Genomic DNA, 22,984 nt, shown 5'->3' with positions numbered 1-22,984 from the left:
TATGTGAACTGTTTGAAAAGTGAGACCCATTACCGCATGATGTGGTTGAGGAAAATGGTATAGAAGCATTGAAGAGAAATTGAGGTAAACATTTGAGGGAGAAAGGAATATATAAACATTTGTTGAAGTGGGAGGAGAATCATATACAACATAATCACCAGCTGAACTTAAGTCAAATGCGATCTGCGTTTCTCCTGTGAAGTTCTGTTTCTTTCATTTTTGCCTGCCTCTCTCTCAATGAATTCACTTCTAGTCGTCTGTATTTCCATTGCTTCAACATTGGCATTTGTGCCTTCACCGACTTGGCCCTAAGCTCTGAATTCTCTCCTTAGAGCCCTGTACCTCTCGTCGTTTGAAATGACCCTGAAAACGTTCTACTTGGACAAGCATTGGTTCATTTCTCCTAATATTTCAAATTTGAGACTCCATATGTTTAATGTTGTTGAATGATACTCATGAGAAGTACATATGCCACTAGTTTCTTTTAAGAAAGGGAGATTTGCATTGTAAGGTATACCTGCAGGTTTTTGTTAGCATAATGGCTGATTTAAACTGAAGTACAAATACTTGCTATCATACATGTCCTATATTTACACACAGCATGGGTGCAGAGACCTAAACATAGTCATGCTGACTGTAGCTATACAAAACTCATCCATATCCCACGCAGAATTTAGCCCTGAAGTGCCTGAACAACACCTCAAACTTAGCTATATGACCTGTGTAGCTGCACTGACTCATTTTCTATTCGAGTTTAACCAGTCTAATTTCATTGGCACAGTACTTTCCCCAAGTTAGTGGGTAAGTCTGAAAATCATTTTTCTATTTTAACTCATCAAGTCCTGATGACTTAACAAACTTGAATTACAGCCAACCATTCTAAAACCTAACTCCATAATCTCAAAAGATTTCTGTCTTTGCACATTTCGAAGTGACTTCCTAGGTAAATATGCATGCAAAGTATTCATTTAAAAGCTGGACTATGCCCTTTGCTTCCATGTACATACTCGAGTAATGGTTAATCTTCTGTAAAAGTCAAATTTTGGCCAAAAATCTCTGCTGTTTGTACTTGCCTCTTGCTCGCTGCTGAAGTCAAACTTGCCATCATGCAAAGCTAGTCATTAAGAAACTCATGGAATAGTACATCATTGAAGCTATTTGTGTAGCTCCATGTATCTGTGCATGTCAACACATGATGTCAAGGCTGCCCCCTCACTGGTGCACGCTGTATTCCTGCCCTATGAAAATATGGCTTCAAGAATGGATTGCATATACGCAGCTCAGATCAGCTGTTAACACATGATTTTGTGACATGCCATGCAGTATAGATGTTTTTTAAAAACCTGTTCAGGCCTTTTGTGACACATCTCTGGACTAGGTGGGACTTGAACCTAGGCCTTCTGACCCAGAGGTAAGAACACTAGCACTGCCACACAGGCCCCCACAGCCCAGTTCAAGCTGAAGTCTGAGATTTTGAAACAGACAAATAATTATGCAGCAATTGGAGAATTCAAGATCTTTGAAGTATATGAGATTTGAAGAAGCTTTCTACATGGCTTCGGCTGATGCCTCAGATTAATTGTGCAAACAGAGGTGAACCTAACATGTAGCAACAGTTGGAAAACCAAGTTGGAATATATGTCAGTGATAATCACCAGAATAGACTCTGTTTTGAGGATCCATCCAAATTTTTGTTCTGAAATAAGAAAACTAGGTGTTGTAAATTTCAAAGCCACCCCTGGATGATGCACCCAGGTTTAATAGAAAAACAATTTCGTATTGTGACAAAAGACCAGTGTTTAACAGCATCTCCCAGAAACTGACTACAGATTTAGCACACTTCAGTGGGTTATAATCAAACATTCTCGAGAGAATGAATATAGACTGACCCTGGATTTGAGACATGAATGAGATTCCCATGAAAGTTGACGTTCCAGCCAGTTGGTGAGCAAGATTGGAAAGAAGACAGTGTTAGTAAAGACAATTTGCCATGAAAAGACTAGACTCTTGGCTGTGCTGTCGTGCATGTTTGACAGTATAAAGCTAAAGCCAGCAATGATATTCAACAGAAAAACACTTTCACTCCGTAAGCATTTCCTAAATGGAGCTGTCATCCATCTTTATTATATAAAGGCTGGATGGGCGAAGGTGGCTTGAAAGAATTGCTGAGACAAGTTTGAAACTTCCCAGCAAGAGAATGGCATGCAAGAAATTTTCCAATCTGGCCCATGTTCAGATCACAAATTTTGATTATGTTGCTGCTGAGGTTAGATCACAACATCAATATTACAGTGATTCTCAGCTATCTAACAAACTGTACACCAATTGGATGGTTCTTTGCACAGCCCATAGAGAAGAGCATGAGCAAAGATCAATGGTTAGAGGAGAGAAGACATTCACCAAGAGAGGCAGCAAGCAGGCAGTGATATTAGCAACACTGTGAATTGTAGAGGCTTGGAATGACATCACAATCATTCAACAAATGTTCAATGAAAGATGATTTGATGTAGCTCTTTATGATGGCTCATCGTGATGATGGTTATCCATCTACCAGTTGGGAAACATCAGAACGATTAATTTGGTTCAGAAGATGAGGCTAAGTTTTGTGCATTTCATATCCAGAGCATGCTTTGCTACTAAATAGTGTTCTCTTCTGTACTGAGAACCAATTAATGTATGTTACCTTTTGAGGCTATTTTCTATAAATAGAAAATCAATATTAAAAATACTTTTTGGCTTTGTTTCGGCTACTTTTAGACTAGGGTTGGTGACAAGTCTTCTACCTGGCAACTCTTGCAGTAGCAAGAGAGGGTGGATTTCAGTTTCTCCGTAATATTACTTGCATTTTAAAAAAATCCCTGTCTCTTTTGACTAAAAATGTGCCTTTCGAAGCTTGATCTTTATGCGAACAAATACAGTAACCCTTTTTAGCCCCTAATCAGCGCCTCTCGTCCATTTACATGCCTTTTCTGTTTATATGCCTCTTGAAGGTTGTTGGATATCCACTTGTTCACTGCTGCTCTATTATTTTCTTGTGTCTTTCATTTCAATTTTCATTTGTCCTTTGAACTTTGTATTTTCAGGCTGGTACTCTGGACCTTAGGACATTATTTCTTAGTGTGACTATGGAATACTCTATGCTTCGCCAAATCTTTTTGTGCACCCTGTTTATTTTTTGTAGTGTTAGATCCCATTCCAATCCCCATGTCAAGGTGGTTTAAACCATAACCAGCAACACTAGCAAAGTGTTAATGCAGCTCTGCTCATCTAACATTATAGAAGGTTTTGGCTGAACTATTTTCACTGCAACAGGGTTAGTCACTTTGGCAGTCCTTCAGGGTCGAAGATGATTCACTTCCACCTTTTTGCGAGGTGATATTCTGTAGTGGCTGAATAGTCAATGCTAGAGCTACAGTCTCAGCTATAGATGGAGCAGTGGTGTTTGAGGCGGCGGGTAGGCGGTATGCTCTGGACTCTGCACATGCATTTTCCACTGCCTGCACATGGCTTCCACGTGTTCCACTCTAACACTCAGTTGTTGATGCTTTTGCAGCTGCTTCAGTTTGTGCGTTTGAGGTAAGTGATTCACAGTTGGTTGTGTGTGACTAGTTAATCAATACTGAGGTTGTTGGTCTGAGACTGGATGTTCACATTGGTATGCCTGTCCTACCAGCAGACTTGCATGATTTTGCAACGGCAGCGCAAGTAATAACTGTCCAGGGGTTTGAAGTGTCTGCTGTACATGGTCCATGTTTCCGATGCATACAGAAGGGCAGGGTCAATGGCTGGTCAGCAGACCATGAGCTTGGTGCTGTGTTTGAAGTCTTGGACTTGGATCATACTGTTTCTAAGGCATCCAAACACGAGTTGATGTTGGTTTTCATCATTAATGTCTGCTTGCTCTGAGATGAAGTTCCCGAGATATGGGAAATGATCCCTGTTGTCCCAGAGCTCACATCGGTCAGGGCCGGCAGCGTTGAATGGCAGGAGCAGGCTGGTAGAGAACCTTTGTTTCCTGGATATTTAGTCTGAGGCACATTTTCTCAGACACCTCGGTGAATGCATCGTCACTGGTTTGTGGCTTGGCCTCTACATGCATGCACGCTGTGTATACTATAGCGCAATGACAGAAGTTGAGGTGATCTTGGTTCTGGTCTAGAGGCATCGAAGTTTGAGTAGTTTCCCACTCATCCCCTGGGTTAGCTCCACTCCAATTGGAAATTTTATGGAGTAGGGGATGAATTTGTGTAAAGAATTCACAGATCAAGGATTAGTTGAGCAAAGACGAAAGTACTTGATTCATATCAGTGGCACCTAACAACCTTATTCCTGGCATCCCAATAGAAACAGACTGCTACTGAGTCCTAGACCTTAACTTCTGAAAAGTCACAAGTGTTAAGTACATGTGCAAAAACGCACATCCTGTATGTAAATAAAAACCGAAAGAACTGCAGATGCTGTAAATTGGGAACAAAAACAAAGCTGCTGGAAAAGCTCAGTAGGTCTGGCAGCGTCTGTGAAGGAGAAAACAGAGTTAACGTTCGGGTCCGGTGACCCTTGCCCCGAAACTGATGGTGGCTGGGAAAATGTCAGTTTATATGCAGAAAATAGGGAGATGGGTGGGGTAGGGAGTAAACGATAGGATAGAGCCCAAAGAGAGACAGACAGACAATTGGACAGAGAAAGGAGTTGCTAATGATAAGGCTGGGAGGGTAAATAGTTGTTAATGGGGACTGTTAGTGACTAACAGGCGGTGTGTAATGGCAGGCTATGTGGTAACAAGGCCTGGTGTGTGGGGTGGGGGGCTGGGACATGGGAGAGTTTAGGGCCTAAAATTATTGAACTCGATATTGATTCCAGAAGACTGTAGGGTCCCCAAGCGGAAAATGAGGTGTTGTTCCTCCAGCTTGCATTGGGCTTCACTGGAACACTGCAGCAAGCCAGAGACAGATGTTGGCCAGGGAGCAGGGTGGCACATTGAAGTGGCAGGCGACAGGTAGCTTGGGGTCTTTTTTGTAAGCAGAACGTAGATGTTCTACGAAGCGTTCGCCAAGTCTACACTTTGTTTTCCCCAATGTAGAGGAGACCACGTTGTGAGCAGCGAATGCAGCAGATTAGATTCTGGGAAGTGCTGGTGAAGTTTGCTTCATCTGGGAGGTATGTTTGGGCCCTTAGATACTGGAGGGGGAGGAGGTAAATGGGCAAGTGTTGCACCTTCGCCGGTCACAGGGGAAGGTGCCGTAGGGCTGTGGGAAGGTGTTGGGGGTGAAGGAAGTGTGGACCAGGGTGTCCCGGAGGGAACAGTCCCTGAGGAAGGCAGACAAGGGAGGGGAGGGGAATATGTGTCTGGAGGTGGCGGAAATGGTGTCTGATCTTCTGGGTGTGGATTCTGGTGGGATGGTAGGTGAGGATAAGGGGAACCCTATTGCTGTTGCGGGAGGGAAGAAAAGGTGAGGGTGGGAGAGCGGGAGATGGGTCGGACCTGGTTGAGGGCCCTGTCAACAATGGAGCAGGGGAATCCTCGGTTGAGGAAGAAGGTGGACATTTCGGAGGTTCCCTTGTCAAAGTTGGCCTCGTCTGCACATGTTTGACCTGTTTTGGCTCTTTGCAAGGTATGAGACAATTGCTCCCTGTGTGGATGAGGAAAAGGACTGTAGGGAGGATGGCCAAATGGACCACTGCACAATAGTATGGAGGCCATTCAAGCAAGGAGAGTAAATAGAATAGTAGTGATAGGGGATTCTGTGATTTAAGGGCATGGGTAACGTAATTTGCTAGTAGGATTCCATTTGGAGGGCACTGGCATCACTATTGGAATGGGAAGGAACTGAACCATTCGGACAGGCTCCACCTGAACTGACTTGGGACCAGTGTCCCAAAAGGCTCAGTAGGGAGGTCATAAGGGCTTTAAACAATTGGGGGGATGCTTAACAGGTGAATAAAGCATAAGTGCTAAGGGGCAGGTTACAGTGTATGGCCCAAATGAGAGTTCTATATATGAATACGTGAAACATAAGCTGATACAAAAGATGAAGTTGCATGGGATCCATGGTAAGCTGGTAAGATGAATACAGAACTGGCTTCTCATAGAAGACAGAGGAGCAGTGCAAGGGTATTATTCTGCCTGGAGATCTGTAACCATTGGTGGTCTGCAGAGGCCAGTGCTGGGACTTCATATTTTATCAATGATTTGAAGGAGATTGAAGGCGGCCTGATTAATAAGGTCACAGATGACACAAAGATTAGGGTGTTGCAGATAGTGAGGAGGTTTGCCAGAGGATGCAGCAGGGTATGGAACGGCTGGAGATTTGGGGAGAGAAACGGCAGATAGAGTTTAATCCAGATAAAAACGCAAGGTGATGTATTTTGGAAGATCTGATACAGAAAATAGCAGAACCCTTGGTAACATCAACATACAGAGGGATCTAGGCCTACAGCTCCACAGTGCCTGAAAGTGGCTACGCAAGTTGATAGGTGGTCAAGAAGGCATACGGCATGCTTGCCTTCATTGGTTGGAGCATTGAGTATAAAAATTGGTAAGTCATGTTGCAGCTGTATAGAATTTTAGTTGAGCCACATTTGAAATATTGTATACAGTTCTAGTCGCCACATTACCAGAAGCATATGCAGGCTTTTGACATGTAAGACAAATGCTTGACCAGGATGTTGCTTGGTTTGGAGGGTATTAGCTATGAGGAGAGATTAGACAAAGTTGGTCTGTTTTCACTTGAATGTCAGAGGATGAGAGGATGACCTGATAGAAGTTTACGAAATTATGAATGGATAGTCAGAGACCTTTTCCCAGAGTAGAAATATCCACTACTAGGGGACGTAGATTTAAGGTAAAAAGGGGAAAAGTTAAAGGAGATGTGAGAAGCAAGTATTTTGCAGAGGGTGGGAAGTACCTGGAATGCGCTGCAAGAAGAGGTGGTGGAGATGGATACAACAGCAATGTTTAAGATGCACCTTGACAGATATATGAATAGGCAGGGATTAGAGGGGAGCAGACTGTGTAGAGGCAGAAGGTCTTTAGAAAGGCATCATATGTCAACACTGTCTTGGTGGGCCAAAGAGCCTGTTCCTGTGCTATACTATTCTTTGTTCTTTATATTTGAGCCTGCAGCTCAATTGTTCCTTATAAATTGGAGATTATATTATAGTAACCTGCTGAGACACGTTTGCAGGATGTTCAGGGTTGGAAAATAAATATAGCATGATAGCAGAGAAGGTGGAGTAGCCTCACTGATTAGAGAGAAAATTACTTCAATTATGTGGGGGGTTATAATGAAGGAATAGCATTCAGTGGAGACTGGCTGGGACTAAGGGACAGTAAAGGATCTAAAACTGTTATAGGTAATGTGTACAGTCCCTCTGGTAGGAGCTCTGAAGGGCTAGATTGTATAAGTACCAGCATAATATTAACGGGGGGTTTAAACTTGAACATGGATTAGTAGGGGCAGACAAGTGCTTGTCAGAAAGGTGGTGAATTTCTGAAGTGTGCCCAGAATAGTTTCCTACAGCAAAATGCCCTGTATGCAACAAGGGTGCAAGCTATATTGGATTTAGTAATGAGCAATGAGCAATGAGCTGGATTTAATTAGCAACCTAATTATGCGTGAACATTTATCAAATAGTGATCATAACTTGACTGACTTCAGTGTAGCATTTGAAAGCAAAAAGCATGAGCCAACTACCAGAGTTTTAGACTTGGGTATGGCTGAATTTAATGAGATGACAAAGAGATTGTCCACAGTAAATTGGGAAAACTTACTAATGGGTAAAACAAGGAGGGTTTTCTTGTGTTCCTGCCTCCTAGAGGCCTGGGTTCAAGTTCCATCTGCTCCAGCGCTGTGTAATAACATCTCTGACCAGGTTGATTTGAAAAAAGGTTAATTTTTTTAAAAAACACAATACAGAATTCAATTTATACCCAAGAAGGAAAAGCTGCTCTTCACAAAAAAAACAGCCAGGGACAACTAAAAAGATAAGCAACAGAAGAAAACTAAATGAAAAGGGCTTATAAAAATGCAAAAAAAAAAAGAAGCATACAGTCATAGACATCTATTATGTGGAAACAGGCCCTTTGGCCCAATTTGGCCTTGCTGTCCAGTTTTCACAATTAAACTGGACCCTTTTGCCTGCATTTGGCTCTGCAGAATTCTGCTCATCAACTGTGCCACACCTTGTATTTACATGAGTAAAAACTGATGCTGAGAATTGTGAAGCTCGTGACAGGAAGTATAGGAAAGGCACAAAGACCAACAAAGGGCTACAAAGCAGCTTATAAGAGCTCCCAAAAGGAAAACTTGACAGGGACATCAAAATCAATCCGAAGTAATTTTGGTTATATAAATGGAAAGCAGGTAGTCAGAAGCAACATTGACCCTCTAGACTGAAAGTGAGGATATTGTCAATGCCTATGGGGGGGAAATGTCAGACATGTTCAGTAATTACTTTGTTTGTATTTACAGTAGAGAAGGAGGAAAGCTTGCCAGCATTCTCAAGGGAATTATTAGTGCATAGTGAACAGGGACTGAATAAAGTTAACGAGTAAAACATTGTGGGGTGGAGGGTTGGTTATCTGGATGGAATGCTATTTGGTGCAAACTCGATGGGCCAAATGGCATCTATCTGCATGGTAGGGGTCTATGATTGTCTAACTGGAGGGCAAATTACTAACATGGCTGGGAAATTGTTTGGTAGGTGGGTATGTACTCAAATTGTCAGGATGCGACCAGTGGTGTGTCTCAGATCTGTGTAGAAGTCTCAATCATTCCTATTCATTATTAAAAGACTTTGATAATAGTTTAGAAAGGCATTCAAATTTGCTGATGACACAAAGGCGGCATTGTAGACAGTGTAGATGATAGGATAAAATTGCAAAAGGATGTTGATAGACTAAGAGAATGGGCAAAACTGTGGCAGATGGAGTTTAATGTAAGCAATTGAGAGGTTATCCCTTTTAAAATAAAAAAGGATAGATCAGGGGATGAAGTTAAATACAGTGGATGTCCAAAGACATCCTGTGGGCTCAGGTGTTTAGATCTTCAAAATGTCACAAACAGCTGCAGGGGAAAAAAAAATTAAGAAAACTAATGGAAAGAAAACTAAAACAGAAATTACTGGAAACAACTCCGTAGATTTCTGAAGAAGGGTCCAGACCCGAAACGTCAGCTTTCCTGCTCCTCTGCTGCCTGGCCTGCTGTGTTCATCTAGCTCCACACCTTGTTATCTCAGTAGGTCGGACAGTGTCTGTGGAGAGAAATCCGGCTTAACGTTTCAGGTTGGGAAACCCTTCAGAATGGATGGTAGCTAGATAAAGGTTGGTGGTCCTTGAGTTCAACAAGTTTAGGTCTTGAGGTTATGTCCTGACGCTGAACCCTACACTAGGCCTGCTATCACACACAACCTATTTGCCAGCTACTAGTAGCTCCTAGTAGCAGCTGTCCATTCCCCAAGACTGACCTTTAACCACTACTTTGTCTATTCAGTCATTTTTCTCTCTCTGGGCTCTATCTGCACCTGTTGACTCTCTCCCTTCCCCTGTCGTTGCGGCTTCCCCCCCCCCCCCCCCCCAGCCAATCGTTTGCATAAATACCAAGCTTTTCCAGTTTTTCAAGCAATTTCTGTTTTGGCTTTGTTTTTGATTTCCAGCATCCGCAGTCCTTTTTTGTTTAAGAAAGCTAATGGAATGCTGGCCTTGATATTTAGAAGACTGGAGTACAAGGATGCAGAAGTTATGCTGCAGTTATACAAAATCCTGGTTAAACCTCAGTTGGAGTGCTGTGAGCAGATCTGGACACCACAGCGTAGGAAGGATATATTGGCCTTGGTAGGAGTAGAGTGTAGGTTTACAAGGACGGGGGTTAAGTTACGAGAAGAGAATATATAAATTAGAAATTGTTTTCTGTAGAATTTAGAAAATTATGGAGTGATCTGATCAAAGTCTTCAAGATATTAACAGAAAAGACGGGGTAGATAAAGATAAACTGTTTCCACTGGTTGGGGATTCTAGAACTACGAGCATGGTCTGAGAATTAGGGCCGGATCATTCAGGAGAGATGTTAGAAGCACTTCTACAGACAGAGTGGTAGATGTTTGGAACTCTTTCCACAAATGGCAGTGGGTGCTAGATCAGTTGTTAATTATTTAAATCTGAGAGAGATAAATATTTTGTTAAAGCAAAGACATTAAGGGATATAGTGCAAAGGCAGTTACATGGAGTTGGGCAACAGATCACAGTTTCATTGAATGGTGTAACAGGCTTGAGGGGCTGAATAATCTACTCCTGTTCTGTGTCCTTAACAAAATCCAGATATATATGGAACATATAATGTATATACCACTGTTTAACATATTGGTGTGTCTTTATAGATGTTTGTTAGTACAAGTATTATAAGTATTGCTGAAGAAAAAGATACATTTAGTCAAAGCTTTTCACCTTGTACTCATCAAGACAGTTCACGGTGCAACGACTCCTTCGTTCAGTAGACTTGCCAACCACTCCACAGTCTCACATTTATGGATGCGTTTTCCTTAACTTTTCTATTTGGTATTCTTGTGAATTGACCTGGTGAGTGTGAGATGCACATCTTTGTCAAAGTATGTTTTTATATCAGCTACATTCAAATCTGTACACATGCCCTGTTCTGTTTGTCTTAGTGTTTTCTACTGTATGTATAATTTGTATTTGAAAAACTGCAGAAGCTATCCAAAGGAAAATGATTGATTGTATTTCTGCAGGACAAGGCTTTCATCATGAACAATGGAAGTAATTTGTCAGTAAGTAGTAGAAATCTGGTGACCCTTCAGTCTTCTGGTATACCCTCGTTCACCCTCCTTCCCAGAATCCACAGGTTATTAAGATGTAATTAGTTGCCACAATAGAAGGCAGGATCCAAGTATACCTCCAAAATACTAGGTATGAGGGGAACAAAGCACTGCAGTTTGCTTGGCTGGAGTTAACTGTGTTGTTTAATTATAGGCCTTAATTTCCTTCCCTACCTCCGTTAGAATGAAAAGAATGTTAATGGTGTATTTGTTTGTCTTGCAGCTTTCTAGACAGGATTGATATAGTCAAACAAAATGACTACATACCTCCAGACCAGGTAAGCAGATTTATTATTCTTTCCATGCTGATTTTAAGTCCTTCATCATAATGTGCATCATTTTCTGGCTGAGGTAGAACTGTTGAAATTACTTTGGGCCCACATCCTGGTACTTGATATTTTGTTTATTTTTATTTTTCTGTATGCTGTTCTTTTTCTACAAGTTACAATAAAATTAATTTTGACTGTGATCAGCTCAAATTTCCTTTTTTTTGAAATGGATCCGTTGGAACAGCGACTTTATTAGTTTTCCATGTTGAAAGGTCTGAAATGCAATAAGCAAAAAGCTTTTAAACATGGGATTGTATGTGCTTTCAACTGTGGCAGCACATAAGCTGCTTTTATGCTAGTCTTCAGTTTGAATTCCAAGAGGCCAGCTCCATGATCCTGGAACCAGGCTTCTAGACCCACAAGTCTGAGTCTGCCACCTGAATAAATGAGCCAAGTTTAGCAGCAGAAAAATTGGGAGCCAAATCTTTAGGCATTAGGTCTTTGGAGTCTGAATTAAAACCGTTCTTGTATGCAAATTGCTATCGACCTTTCTCTAACCCTCCAGGATTTCATTTGAGCTGAAAGTCAGAGTCTGTTCTCATTCACAAACTACAAGAAAAAGCAATACAACTATAAAAGCAGACGCTGGAAATCTGAAATTGAAGCAGAAAATGCTGGAGAAACTCAGCAGGTCTGGCAGTTTCTGATGTAAGAATAGGGTTTGTGTCCTTTGATCAAAACTGGGAAAATTAGAAATGTGATAGTTTTTAGCATGTGGAAGTCAGGAGGGTGGAAATGAGTTAGGTCTGAGTGTGGAGGACAGGCAAGATTAAACAACTAAAGAGTTTAGAGTTCAAAGCCATAAATTTGTAACCTCTGCCATCATTTTATTTCCTTTTTCGTTGCTGGCTTGTTGTTTATTTCCCCATTTGTTTCTGTTTTATTTCCTTTGCTTTTGTACGGCAACTGTTCATGATCCTTTCATTCGTACATCATCTAGATAGTCCTTTTGTTGCTTTACCTATCCCATTACCTTGTCCTTTGGATTTCTGTTTTTGTATTTCTCTTCACCCCCTGCTTTTCAGTGCTGAAATGCTATTACACTTCTGACTTTTCCCTGTTCTGACGGAAGTTCATCAAGCTGAAGAGTTAACACTCTTGTTTTCCAGCTCCACAGATCTGCCAGACTTGCTGAGCATTTCCAGCATGTTTTGCTTTTAAAACAAAGCAGCTGTAGCTTTTATACACTGACGCAGAACAAAGTACATCAAAATTCTCAGGAATCTAAACCATAATTCCATGGGTTTTATAATTGAGCAAAGAGCCCAGTGGTTCATATTTTGATGAGATTTTAGTACTTTTGAATTAATTTAAGCCCAAAATTTTCAAAACAGTTGGGTGGAGGGGTGTCACAGAGGCTGGTTTAATGCAGCGGTCTTGGAATCATCTCTTCCAGTCAGACAGTAACTTTTGAATATTGACACATTGCACAGATACATTTTCCATAGGACTGTACAAACAAGCACTTGTATGTTTAAAACGGAGCAAGTGCTCAATAAATTCAATGTAACCCCATGGAACAGCACTTAGAATATAAATAGTTATGTAAAACAGAGGTGCCTTTAACAGAAACACAGTCATCCCTTTGTCGTTGAGAATTGCCTGGTGATTGTTAATGGATCAAACATCAGACCGCTTGATAACCAGCCAGAATCCTGCCATAAGGCATGCTGGGGAGTTGTATTCAGTCAATGAAGCTTATGGCTCCCTTGCTGCCAACATGGTCTCCAATCTTGCAACCCCAAAATTTCATCTATTTAGGAGCCCCTTACACCATTGACACACGATGCAGTGTAGTTAAAATTGTAAAAGCAAGCATTCATTGAATGTACAGGTTATGTAGTATATTATGCTGTCTTTTCATCTCAATGACCAGGATTCAAATCATGGGCCAATGGGAAGGAAGTATTTTCTGTCTGATGGGTGGACTATAAGTGTCCTATTTTATATATGTGGTCAGTCTCATTTAAATTCCTGCCATCCATGGACCCACAGCACGTCTTTACATGTAACTTGGCATTCAGTCAGAAATCCTAATTGTGTAGGAAATAAACTCCATTCACACTGGTGTAGTTGAAAGATACTATTGTGAGTTATATTTCTACTTTGTACGTTAATTGTATTTATGACATTGTATGGTGTTAGCTATTCTGCATCTAGCAGCATTATATGGGAAGTACCTAAAGCAATGGCTGTATTGTGAAAGTATTCTGTTTCCAAGCATGGACATCTCTTCCTACTGTACACATCATTTTCAACAACAAACTATTCTTTCTTGAAAGCCCAAGTTGTCATTTAGTTCAGTGAGTATTGTTGCATTTTTAACAAGTATGATGCATTTTGTTTCAAGTTGAATTCAGCCACAGTTTCAGTGTGAAGCTGAGTTTGCTATTTATCACTCACTTTCAAATACCAAGTCCCAGGATATTTCAAAACAGAGACCATCCATGCTATCAATTCTGCTCTCCAGATTTTTTCTATATTAATTATCTAATCTAATCTCACTCTCTAACATGCTGTCCCTATCTTCTAGCATTCTTTCAATCAAATGAGCTAATCCTTTTAAGATTTGTCCTAACAATAGTTAGCAGCAGAGAATCCTGTTTGTTCTATTTCACAGAAATGTTTTTACTAACCACCCCCCTCTCAGTTTTTGAGATTGTTAAACTTGGCTCTTCCGTCGTTATTTCACCGACAAACAGAATTCCAATACCTGTATTACTATTCAGCTTGTGATTAATCTTTACAATCGAGTGGGTCTACCCTTCAGCCTTAGCAGTACCATTGAAATAAGCCCTAATGTTCCAAGGCTTAATCTAGGTCCTCATCACTAGGAATATCCCAGTGAATATGGTCATCACTGGCAAAGCCAGTATTGATTTTCCATTTCTAATTGCCTTTGAGAAGGTGGGGTGAGTTGTTGTCTCAAATTACAGCGTTGCTGTACATTGTTAAATCAGTAGTTCCAGGTCACTGAGTCAGTGATGATGAAGGGCTTGTGGTATATTTTCTTGTCAGAATGTTTTGTGACTCTGAGATGGATGTGACTGCATATACCTGCTGTTCTTCTCCTGGTTGGTAGATGTTGCCTGTTTTGGAAATAATGAAAAAAACCCTGGCAAGTTGCCAACGTACATTTTGTCGGTGATGCACGCTACTGTGACAATATACTGTGCTGGATGACATTGGAATTTAAGCTGTTGGATGGCCAAGCAAGTTGATGGATTTGAGCACTGTGTTGAAATTATACTCAGTCAGGCAATTTAAGGGTATTCCTGCCTGATGCGCCCTTGTGCCTTGCATATGCTGAAAGGGCTTTGAGCATTCAAAAAGTGAGTCACTTGCCTCAGAATATTCATACAAATTATGCGAAGAAGAAAGCCATTCTGCCCTTTACATGTGTTTACATGTTTCGACCGAGTCGCCACTTGCTCTTCTAAACTCCAGCAAATGCAAGCTTAGTGTGTCCAGTCATTCTGTGACAACCTGGCAATTCCAGTTATTTGTCCGATAAACTTTCTTTGACTACTTACAATTCACTTGCACCCTTCCTTTAAAAAAAGAAACCAATTACTGTAAACGGTATTCTGGATGTTATAACAGTGCCCTGTATAATTAAACCATAACCTGCCGACATTTGTACTCAGTGCCCCTTGCTATAAAAACGTCATCAGTACTTTTCTAATTACTTGCTGTATCTACATCCCAGTCTTTTGTGATTCATGCATGCAGGCCCAGATCACTCTGCACTTCCATAATTCTGTAATCTCTCACCATTTAGATAATATGCTTTTTATTTTGTGGTAAGAGGTGAAAGCAGATTTGTAAGAAAGAAGCACAGTGCCTGAAAGGAACAGACCATGCCAGCTAATATGGAGATTGAGGAACAGAAATTGAGTGATCAAGAGTTTTGTGGGAATTGAGTCGAAGGAGCAGTAGGCATGTCTCATAGGAAAGAAAATCTCCGGACACAAAGAGCAATAGAAAAGAACTCTAGAACAATGCAAACATAGGCTTTTGTTGGGGAGGAGCCTTACCGGAACTGTGGTTTGGTGGGCTTGCAGGAGTGTGGACAGCTCCACAGATGCTGATTAGATAAGATGGTCTTGATATTAGTGACAGAATAATATCCATGAACTTATGTTTAGTGTTGGAGGTGGAGATGGATGGGAGAAAAGTTTTAAAAGATGATTTAAAGTTGTTATTCTGTTCTAAATGATACTGGAATAGTGAGCCCTTTCAGCAAATGAAAGCAGGGTCCAAAAACACTTTGTGGGCCAGCCAGAAGGAGAGATAAATTGCTAAACCGATTCTCCAATCTATCCTTTCCAGTATGCATCAGAACAGAAGTTTTGTTTTAAAAGTCCTTGTATTTAGTTATGCTTAATGTCTGAGTTTTATTATATCTTGCTGTCTCAGTTTTGTTTCTTATTCTTTTGTAATGTCTGATCCTTTAGGTCATATCTCTATGCCAGTGAGTGATCTAATTATGTTTGACTATGTGTGTCTTAGAGCAGAGAGTGATCACTTAAATGCAATAGTTCCTGGATATTTTTAAAAACTGTTATTAAATTAATTGATATGTTGACAGTGCATCAAGACTCAAAGTATTACTAATTATCCTTTCCATTGATCTGTACAGTACAACCTGTTACTCTTTCCGATTTAAGCATTCTCTTTTCCTTTTGAAGGATCTTCTGCGATGCAGAGTTTTGACATCGGGAATTTTTGAGACGAGGTTTCAAGTTGAAAAAGTAAACTTTCAGTGAGTATTTCTGAGTTGGTGGTTTGTTTGTTGTAATGATACGTACGAAAGTGACTTTTGTTTTGATATGTGAATAGTCTTAAAAGGTACTGCTGAAGACATTGTGTTTTCACATCATGGGGAGCTGATGAACAGACACCGGGAAAGGAAGCTTAGCATGTCATCCTGAAGCTTTTTGTACTCCACGTTTTGCCCAAGAGTTGTTGGCAAGTGTCTAGAAACAGGCTACGTATTAAGAAGGGAACAAAAGCATGATACAAGTATATCAGTACAGGTCAAGTGAGAGTTAAGAGAAAACATGGGTAAATTTGTCACAATGTACCAATTTGTGAATTTTAGTTTACTGTTAATCCCAGTGTTCTCCCTTGCAACCGAAAGCTCATTTCTTACAATTAAAACAATGTCTTCTGACACCCGCACACCGCCCCCCCCCCCCCCGCCCCCGCCATCTAAAATTTATGGTATAGTTGCTGCAAGAGCAAATATTAAATGCAACTTATAACTGGTTGTGAATCCCTACTTTATATCAAAGTCTATTGGTTGCACCCATTTAAATAGCCCTTTATTCATTCAACTAATAAAAGCTTCAGTTCTTCAATATTTTATTTTTTCCTAAAGGTAGTTAATCTGTTGAATCATAGAGGACTGTCAAAATCATGTCGTTAAATATATTTAAGGCTAAGATAGAAGACTTCTATCAGTAAGGGAGTTTTGGGTTATGGAAATAAGGCAGGAAAATGGAGTTGAGGCCTATCTGAGCAGCCATGATCTTATTGAATGGCAGAGCCGATTTGATGGATGAAATGGCCTACTTCTGCTCCTAAATCTTATAGTATTATGGACCACTTTTCTAATTGTTTTTGCCAAGTCATAGCTAAAGGTATGGAACAACTTAAGATGCATAACTCGTTGTGTGCCTTGTGATCCAGCCAAGTAAAGTGGGTTGTCAGTATCGAATGTGAAATAACCCATGCATTAACCAAACTTTTACACACAACCTTGAGCTTAAAAAGCTCCTCCTTTTGTCCCTTACCACCTCAATTTAACCACCTCAATTTTTGCTTTTTCATTGCTTCTGATTTACAAACTACATTTCACAATCTGGAAAGTAATAACGTTTGCAACTAATTCTTCATCTGGTTTTCAGCCACCATGTCCTTTGATCATCATCCACAGTGCCCACTGTCCTCACTTTGGACAACAAAGTTGAGGAACTTGGCTACAGGGGTGAGGGAAATTTTCCAGATTGATCCCGTACCTTCCCTCTTCACAAATTGGCAGTCGAGTTTATCACTTTTCCCTGTAAACTATATGGTACCTAGGAAATACGCAGTCTCTTGACAGATCACTGCCAACGGTGAGATTGAATCTGTTTACAACCTTGCTGTAACATCTGATCCTGAGATGAGCTTCCAGCCTCCATTACTAAATCCACATATTTCCACTTTTGTAATATTGTCCAATGTTTCTGCATTTTAGGCTAAATTCTGACACACTTGTGCATACGTTTTGTTACCTCTAGATTCAACTAGTCCATTCATCCCTGGCTCGTCTCCCACTTTCTAACTTACAGAAATTTGGGATTCTTAAAAACTCTGCTCATGTCTCAACTTGAAGAAAAACCCACTTCCCTATCACTGTTGGGCTCATTAATCTACATTCGTGCCAATTCAAATAGCACCTTGAGCTTAAAAATCACACCCTTGTTTTCAGATTGCTCCATTGCCTTGTTGCCTTATCCTCTTCAGACCAACGAACCTCCAAAATATGTGTCCCTCTAATTCTTGCCTCTATGCATCTCCAGTTTTCATGGCCACACAGTTGGTGGTTGTGGCCTTCAGTTGTCCAGGCCCCAAGCTCTCAAATATTCTACGTGTACCTGTCTACCTCACTTTATTCCTTTTAAGAAATCCTTTAAAACAATCTCTATGACCAAGCATTTCGTCATCTGACTTAATATCTGCTATGTGGTTCAGGGTTGCACTTTGTTTTAACATGTTCATGTGAAGCACCTTGGGACTTGGTAATGGGCTGGACCAGCTGGTCCTTTCCAAAAAGATTTTGTACATTCCCATGTTGGTGTTCATTGCATCAGTTCCTTTTGCTGACTCCCAGTGCAGTCATCCTTTATGCGTTCTTTTCTTTAGCACCAATGTGATTTTATTCTTCTTCTAAACCCATCATTTTCATTGATCACAAAACTATTTAGACATCATTCCTGGCCTTACTAATGTCACCAGTTAATTTGAGGTTAATTAAAGACAACCTTATGGTGCAATATTACAACAATATGTTAGATTAATGCTTATCATAGACCTTTTCATAAGTTATCGCCATGCGTGTTGAATTTTTGTAACTAATGGATCAGATTTATTCACTAGCAAAAGAAAGATGACTTAAAAACTTTAACAAGTGTGAAACAGGATAAACCAAAAAATAAAGAAACAAAGTCCCCAGGTAGTATCTTTATCAGGGTTTTAGCAGTTGATTTGTGAGGGCTTGGAAGCTGCAGGTTGACCATTCATCAAAGGTAGAGGGAAAATAAATTTGTAGTGCTGCAATATTCAAATTTTAAACCATGACAGTAGAAGGAGGGCAGTTTTAGTTTGGAAAAAGGCAAATGTAAATTTGATGTGGAGAAGCCTTCCTGTTACATAATCAGTGGCTGGAATGACTTACTTGAAATGGGTAATGAGACAAACCCTTTTGATTGTCAGAGACTTCAAAATTGTAGGGTTTTTCTGAACAGATCTACCGATTTTGGTTTGCATGACACAAGTCGTAGGAGCAGCAATGAGCTGTTTGAGCCTGTTCTGCTTTTCTGTGCAATCATGTCTGATCTGATTGTGGCACAATTCTGCTATTTGCTGTGATCAGTTTTGTTGAATCAGGAAATTGCTTCCTTTTTCCAATGGTCTGAAGAAAACATTGTATGGATTCTCGGAGGTCATAAGCTACTATTGGACCTGCAGTAAGTGTCTCTGTATATCAAGGCTGTTATATGTTGCTTCTTGGCAAATCCATAGTCAAACAATTGCTAGTTATTTAGAAACAGATCATGTAATCTCTGGTACTTTTCTGAAGTTGAATTAAATCATAGCTGATCAGTATCTTTACAGTTTACCTGCCTTGGTTCCCTCAATAGCTGCAATAAGCAAAAAAAAAAAAAATCAACCTCTGCTTTTGAGATTGCCAGCTTCAGCAGTTTGTGAGAAAGAAAGACAAGTTCAGGTTTAAAGTCATTCTACCTGTTTAACTTATTGGCATGTCATGTCAGATTTTTGTTGATATTTGTAAAGTGGCTGTGTGATTTGCAGTGCATTAGTTTTTTATTTATTTATTTATTTATTTATTCATTCATTCATTGGCTGTAGATGTCACTGGTTGGATCAGTATTTGTCACCTGTCCTGAGTTGACCTTGAGAAGGTGGTGGTGAGCAGTCCATATGCTGCTGTAGGTAGACCCACATGCTGTTAGGGAAAGAAGTCCAGAATTTTGACAGTGAAGGAACAGTAGTATATTCCAAATTCAGGATGGTGAGAGGCTTGGAGGGGAACCTGCAGGTGGTGATGTTCCCAAGTATCTGCTGGTCCTTCTAGATGGATATTAATGTGGGTTTTGAAGGTGCTGTCTCGGAACCCTTGTGAATTTGTGCAGTGTATCTTGCTGCCACAGACTGTTGCTTCTGAGTTTTAGTGGTGGACGGAATGGATGTTTGTGGATGTGGTGCCAATTAGTCAGGCTGCTTTGTCGTAACTGGAGTCAAACTTCTTGTTGTGACAACTACACTCATCCAGGCAAGTTGGAAATATTCCATCACACTCCTGATGTGGATTCCTCGCCTCTGAGCTGCTCTTGGAACCACTGTATTTATACAGCTAGTCGCATTCACTTTCTGGTCAGTGGTAACCCAAGCATGTTAACAGTGGGAGATTTAGTGATGGTAACACCATTGAATGTCAAGAGACAATGGTTAGATTTTCCTCTTGATATAGTCACTGCTTGGCATTTGTATAATAAGCATGTTACTTGCCACATTTTAGTCCAAGCCTGGCTATTGTCCAGGTCCTGCTACATTTGGGCATGGAATGCCTCAGTATCTGAGTGAATGCTAATTGTGCTGAATATTGCACAATCAGCAGTGAACATTCCTGCTTCTGACCTTTATGGAGGGAAGGTCAAGGCTCCCTTGATGCCGCACTCGGTCAGGATGCAGCCTTGATGTTAAGATCAGTCACTCTCACGTCACTTCTGGAATTCAACTCTCTGTCCATGTTTGAACCAAGGCTGCAATGAGGTCATGAATTTGTGGCCCTAGCAAAGCCCAAACTGATGTCATTGTACAAGTTACTGTTAAGTGAATACTGCTTAATAGCACTATTAATGGGCCCCTTTTGTCATTTCACTGATGAGAGTCTACATATCTGGACGATTCTGAACCTTGTCAGGTAAATGCCAGTGTTGTTGATGTGTTAGAACAGCTTGACTAGGAGTGTGACAAGTTCTGGAATACAAGTCTTCAGTACCATTGTCAGATTGTTGTCAGGCTCATGACCTTTGCTGTATTCAGGGCCTTCAGACATTTTTGGATATCATGTGGAATGAATAGAGTTGGCTGGCACCTGTGATGCCATTGGGCCTCTGCCAGAGGCTGACATGGATTGTCCATTTGGCACTTGTGGCTGAAGATTGTTGCAAGTGCTTCGCCTTATCTTCTGCTCTGAAGCTTCACTCATCATTGAGGATATTTATGGAGCCACCAGCTCTAGTGAGTTGTTTAATCGTCTGCCACCATTCACCACTGGATGAGAGATCTGAGCTCAGACCTGATCTGTCGTGAGGAAGGGTCACCGGACCCGAAACATTAACTCTGTATTTTCCTTCACAGATGCTGCCAGACCTGCTGAGCTTTTCCAGCAACTTTGTTTTTGATCTGTTGTGAAATCACTTAACTCTATTTATCACTTCCTGCGTATGCTGTTTGGTACACAAGTAGTCTTATTTGGTAGCTTCTCCAGGTTGAAACATCATCTTTAGATCTGCCTCGTTCTACTCCATTGAACTAGGATTGATTTCCCTGTCTTAATGATAATGGTTGAGTGGTGGATATGCTGGGCCACGAGGTTGTGTTGGAATATGATTCTGCTGCTGCTGATGGCCCATTGCACCTCATGCAAGATGTGTTTTGAGTCTGTCCCAATCAACACAATGATACTGCCGCACATGCACAGTGTAAGATATTATCAAAACGAAGGCAGGATTTTGTCTCCATGAGAACTGTATGATGGTCACTTACTGTCATAAAAAGGTGTATCTGTGACTGTGTTGAGGATAAGGTCAAGTGAATTTTTCCGTCTTGGTTTCCTCGCAACCTGCCGCAGACCCAGTCTAATAGTTATGTCCTTTAGGACCTGACCAGCTTGATCAGTAGTGCTGCTGCCCAACCATTCATGATGATGGACATTGAAGTCCAGAGTACATTCTGCACCCTTGCCACTCAGGAGGTCTTCAACACGGAGGAATACTGATTCATCAGCTGAGGGAGGACTGAATATGGTAATCATGTCCAGAGTCAATGCTAACTACTCCCAGGGCAACTCTCCTGACTGTATATCACCTCTGCTGCATCTGTCCTGCCAGTAGAATAGGACATACCTGAGGATGGTGATGGTGTTGTCTTGGGCATTCTATATGTCAGGTATGACTCAGAGTAAAACTATCAGCCTGTTGCTTGACTAGTTTGAGAGACAGCTCTCCCAATTTTGGCATAAGCCTCCGGTTGTTAGTAAGGTAAACTTTGCAAGGTCAACAGGGCTGTGTTTGATTTTGTCATTTCCGGTGCCCAGTTTTTTTTTTGGAGACACATTATCATTTGTTACAACTGAGTGGTTTGCTAGGCCATTTCCGAGAGCAATTAAGAGTTGATCTCATTGCTGTCGATTTGGAGTCATGCAGGTCAGATCAGGTAAGGAAAGCAGATTTCCTTCTCTTAATGGACATGAGTGAACTAGATGGGTTTTCCCAACATAGATTGTGATCATCATTAGACTCTTGATTCCAAATTTTTATTGAATTCCATTTCCATGATCTGCCATACCAGAGTTCAAATCCGGCTCCCCAGAATATTACCTTGGTCTCCCGGATTAATAGTCCAGCAATGATGCCACTCGGCCATTGACTTTCCAGTTTTCAAGTTTGTGCCGCAAAGTTCAGAACTTGCATGAAGTTTGTTTTTTTTTTTAGCTGAAGGTCAATAGAACCAGACCAACTAATCAAATATCCCAAAATCTAAACATTGGTGGGTTTGTAGTGGGATTGTGGAGGTAGCTTTCAACATCTTTCAGCAGTATTTACCCATCTCATCAATTCAGCTATGTAGAGCAAAACCTAAAGAAATTTATTGGAAGCTGGAAATATCAGTTGATGCAGAAGCTGTGTTACATGAGATAACATCTCTCAATCAAACTTATGTCATAATATGGGTAAGTAGGGCCATTTGAGTGTTAACTAAAGATGGAATGCCCCTGATTGAGCTTTTCTTTTCAAAATATTGCTTCTGTGTAATTTAATACAGTTTGTTGCAATTATTTGCAAACAAGTTGCATTGTTCCTAAAATGTTTTATTTCAATTTATGAATCTTTGAATAAGACCTAACCTTGGCACATACATATTGAGAGTTGTGGGAAATGGGGCAGCTTTTTAAAGTGTTCAACACAATTTGGCAGTATACTTCCTTATTCCAAATGGCTACAAGTTTCATTTTGTGAGAATGTGGAAAAGAGATGCCAGCAGTAAGAGCAAGGTGAAACTTCAAGGAATTTTAATGTACAGAAAAGTCATATATGTGTCAAATCATGTGAAGATTGACCGTTTTGTTTGAAGAATGTGAAGAACAATCTATAATGGGTAGCTAACATTTCTCAATAAAAACCAAAAGAACTGCAGATGCTGTAAATCAGGAACAAAAACAAAGTTGATGGAAAAGCTCAGCAGGTCTGGCAGCATCTGTGAAGGAGAAAACAGAGTTAACGTTTCGGGTCCGGTGACCCTTCCTCAGA

General features: G+C 40.7%; 1 protein-coding gene across 3 annotated transcripts in view; it reads left to right on the top strand.

Annotated features, from left to right (window-relative positions):
- Positions 1-22,984, top strand: part of LOC109937847 (guanine nucleotide-binding protein G(s) subunit alpha) — a 286,905-nt gene that overhangs the window by 247,803 nt on the left and 16,118 nt on the right. For all 3 annotated transcript variants that reach the window (XM_048608115.1, XM_048608116.1, XM_048608117.1), the window contains exons 6-7: positions 11,054-11,108; positions 15,851-15,924. In XM_048608115.1, coding sequence (XP_048464072.1) covers positions 11,054-11,108; positions 15,851-15,924 — 129 coding nt within the window. The remainder of the gene's footprint in view (positions 1-11,053; positions 11,109-15,850; positions 15,925-22,984) is intronic.

Source organism: Rhincodon typus, chromosome 19, assembly GCF_021869965.1.
Source record: "Rhincodon typus isolate 14 chromosome 19, sRhiTyp1.1, whole genome shotgun sequence".
NCBI lineage: Eukaryota > Metazoa > Chordata > Chondrichthyes > Orectolobiformes > Rhincodontidae > Rhincodon > Rhincodon typus.
Note: the sequence above shows the minus strand (reverse complement) of the source record. Positions and strands in the feature narration are given on the sequence as shown.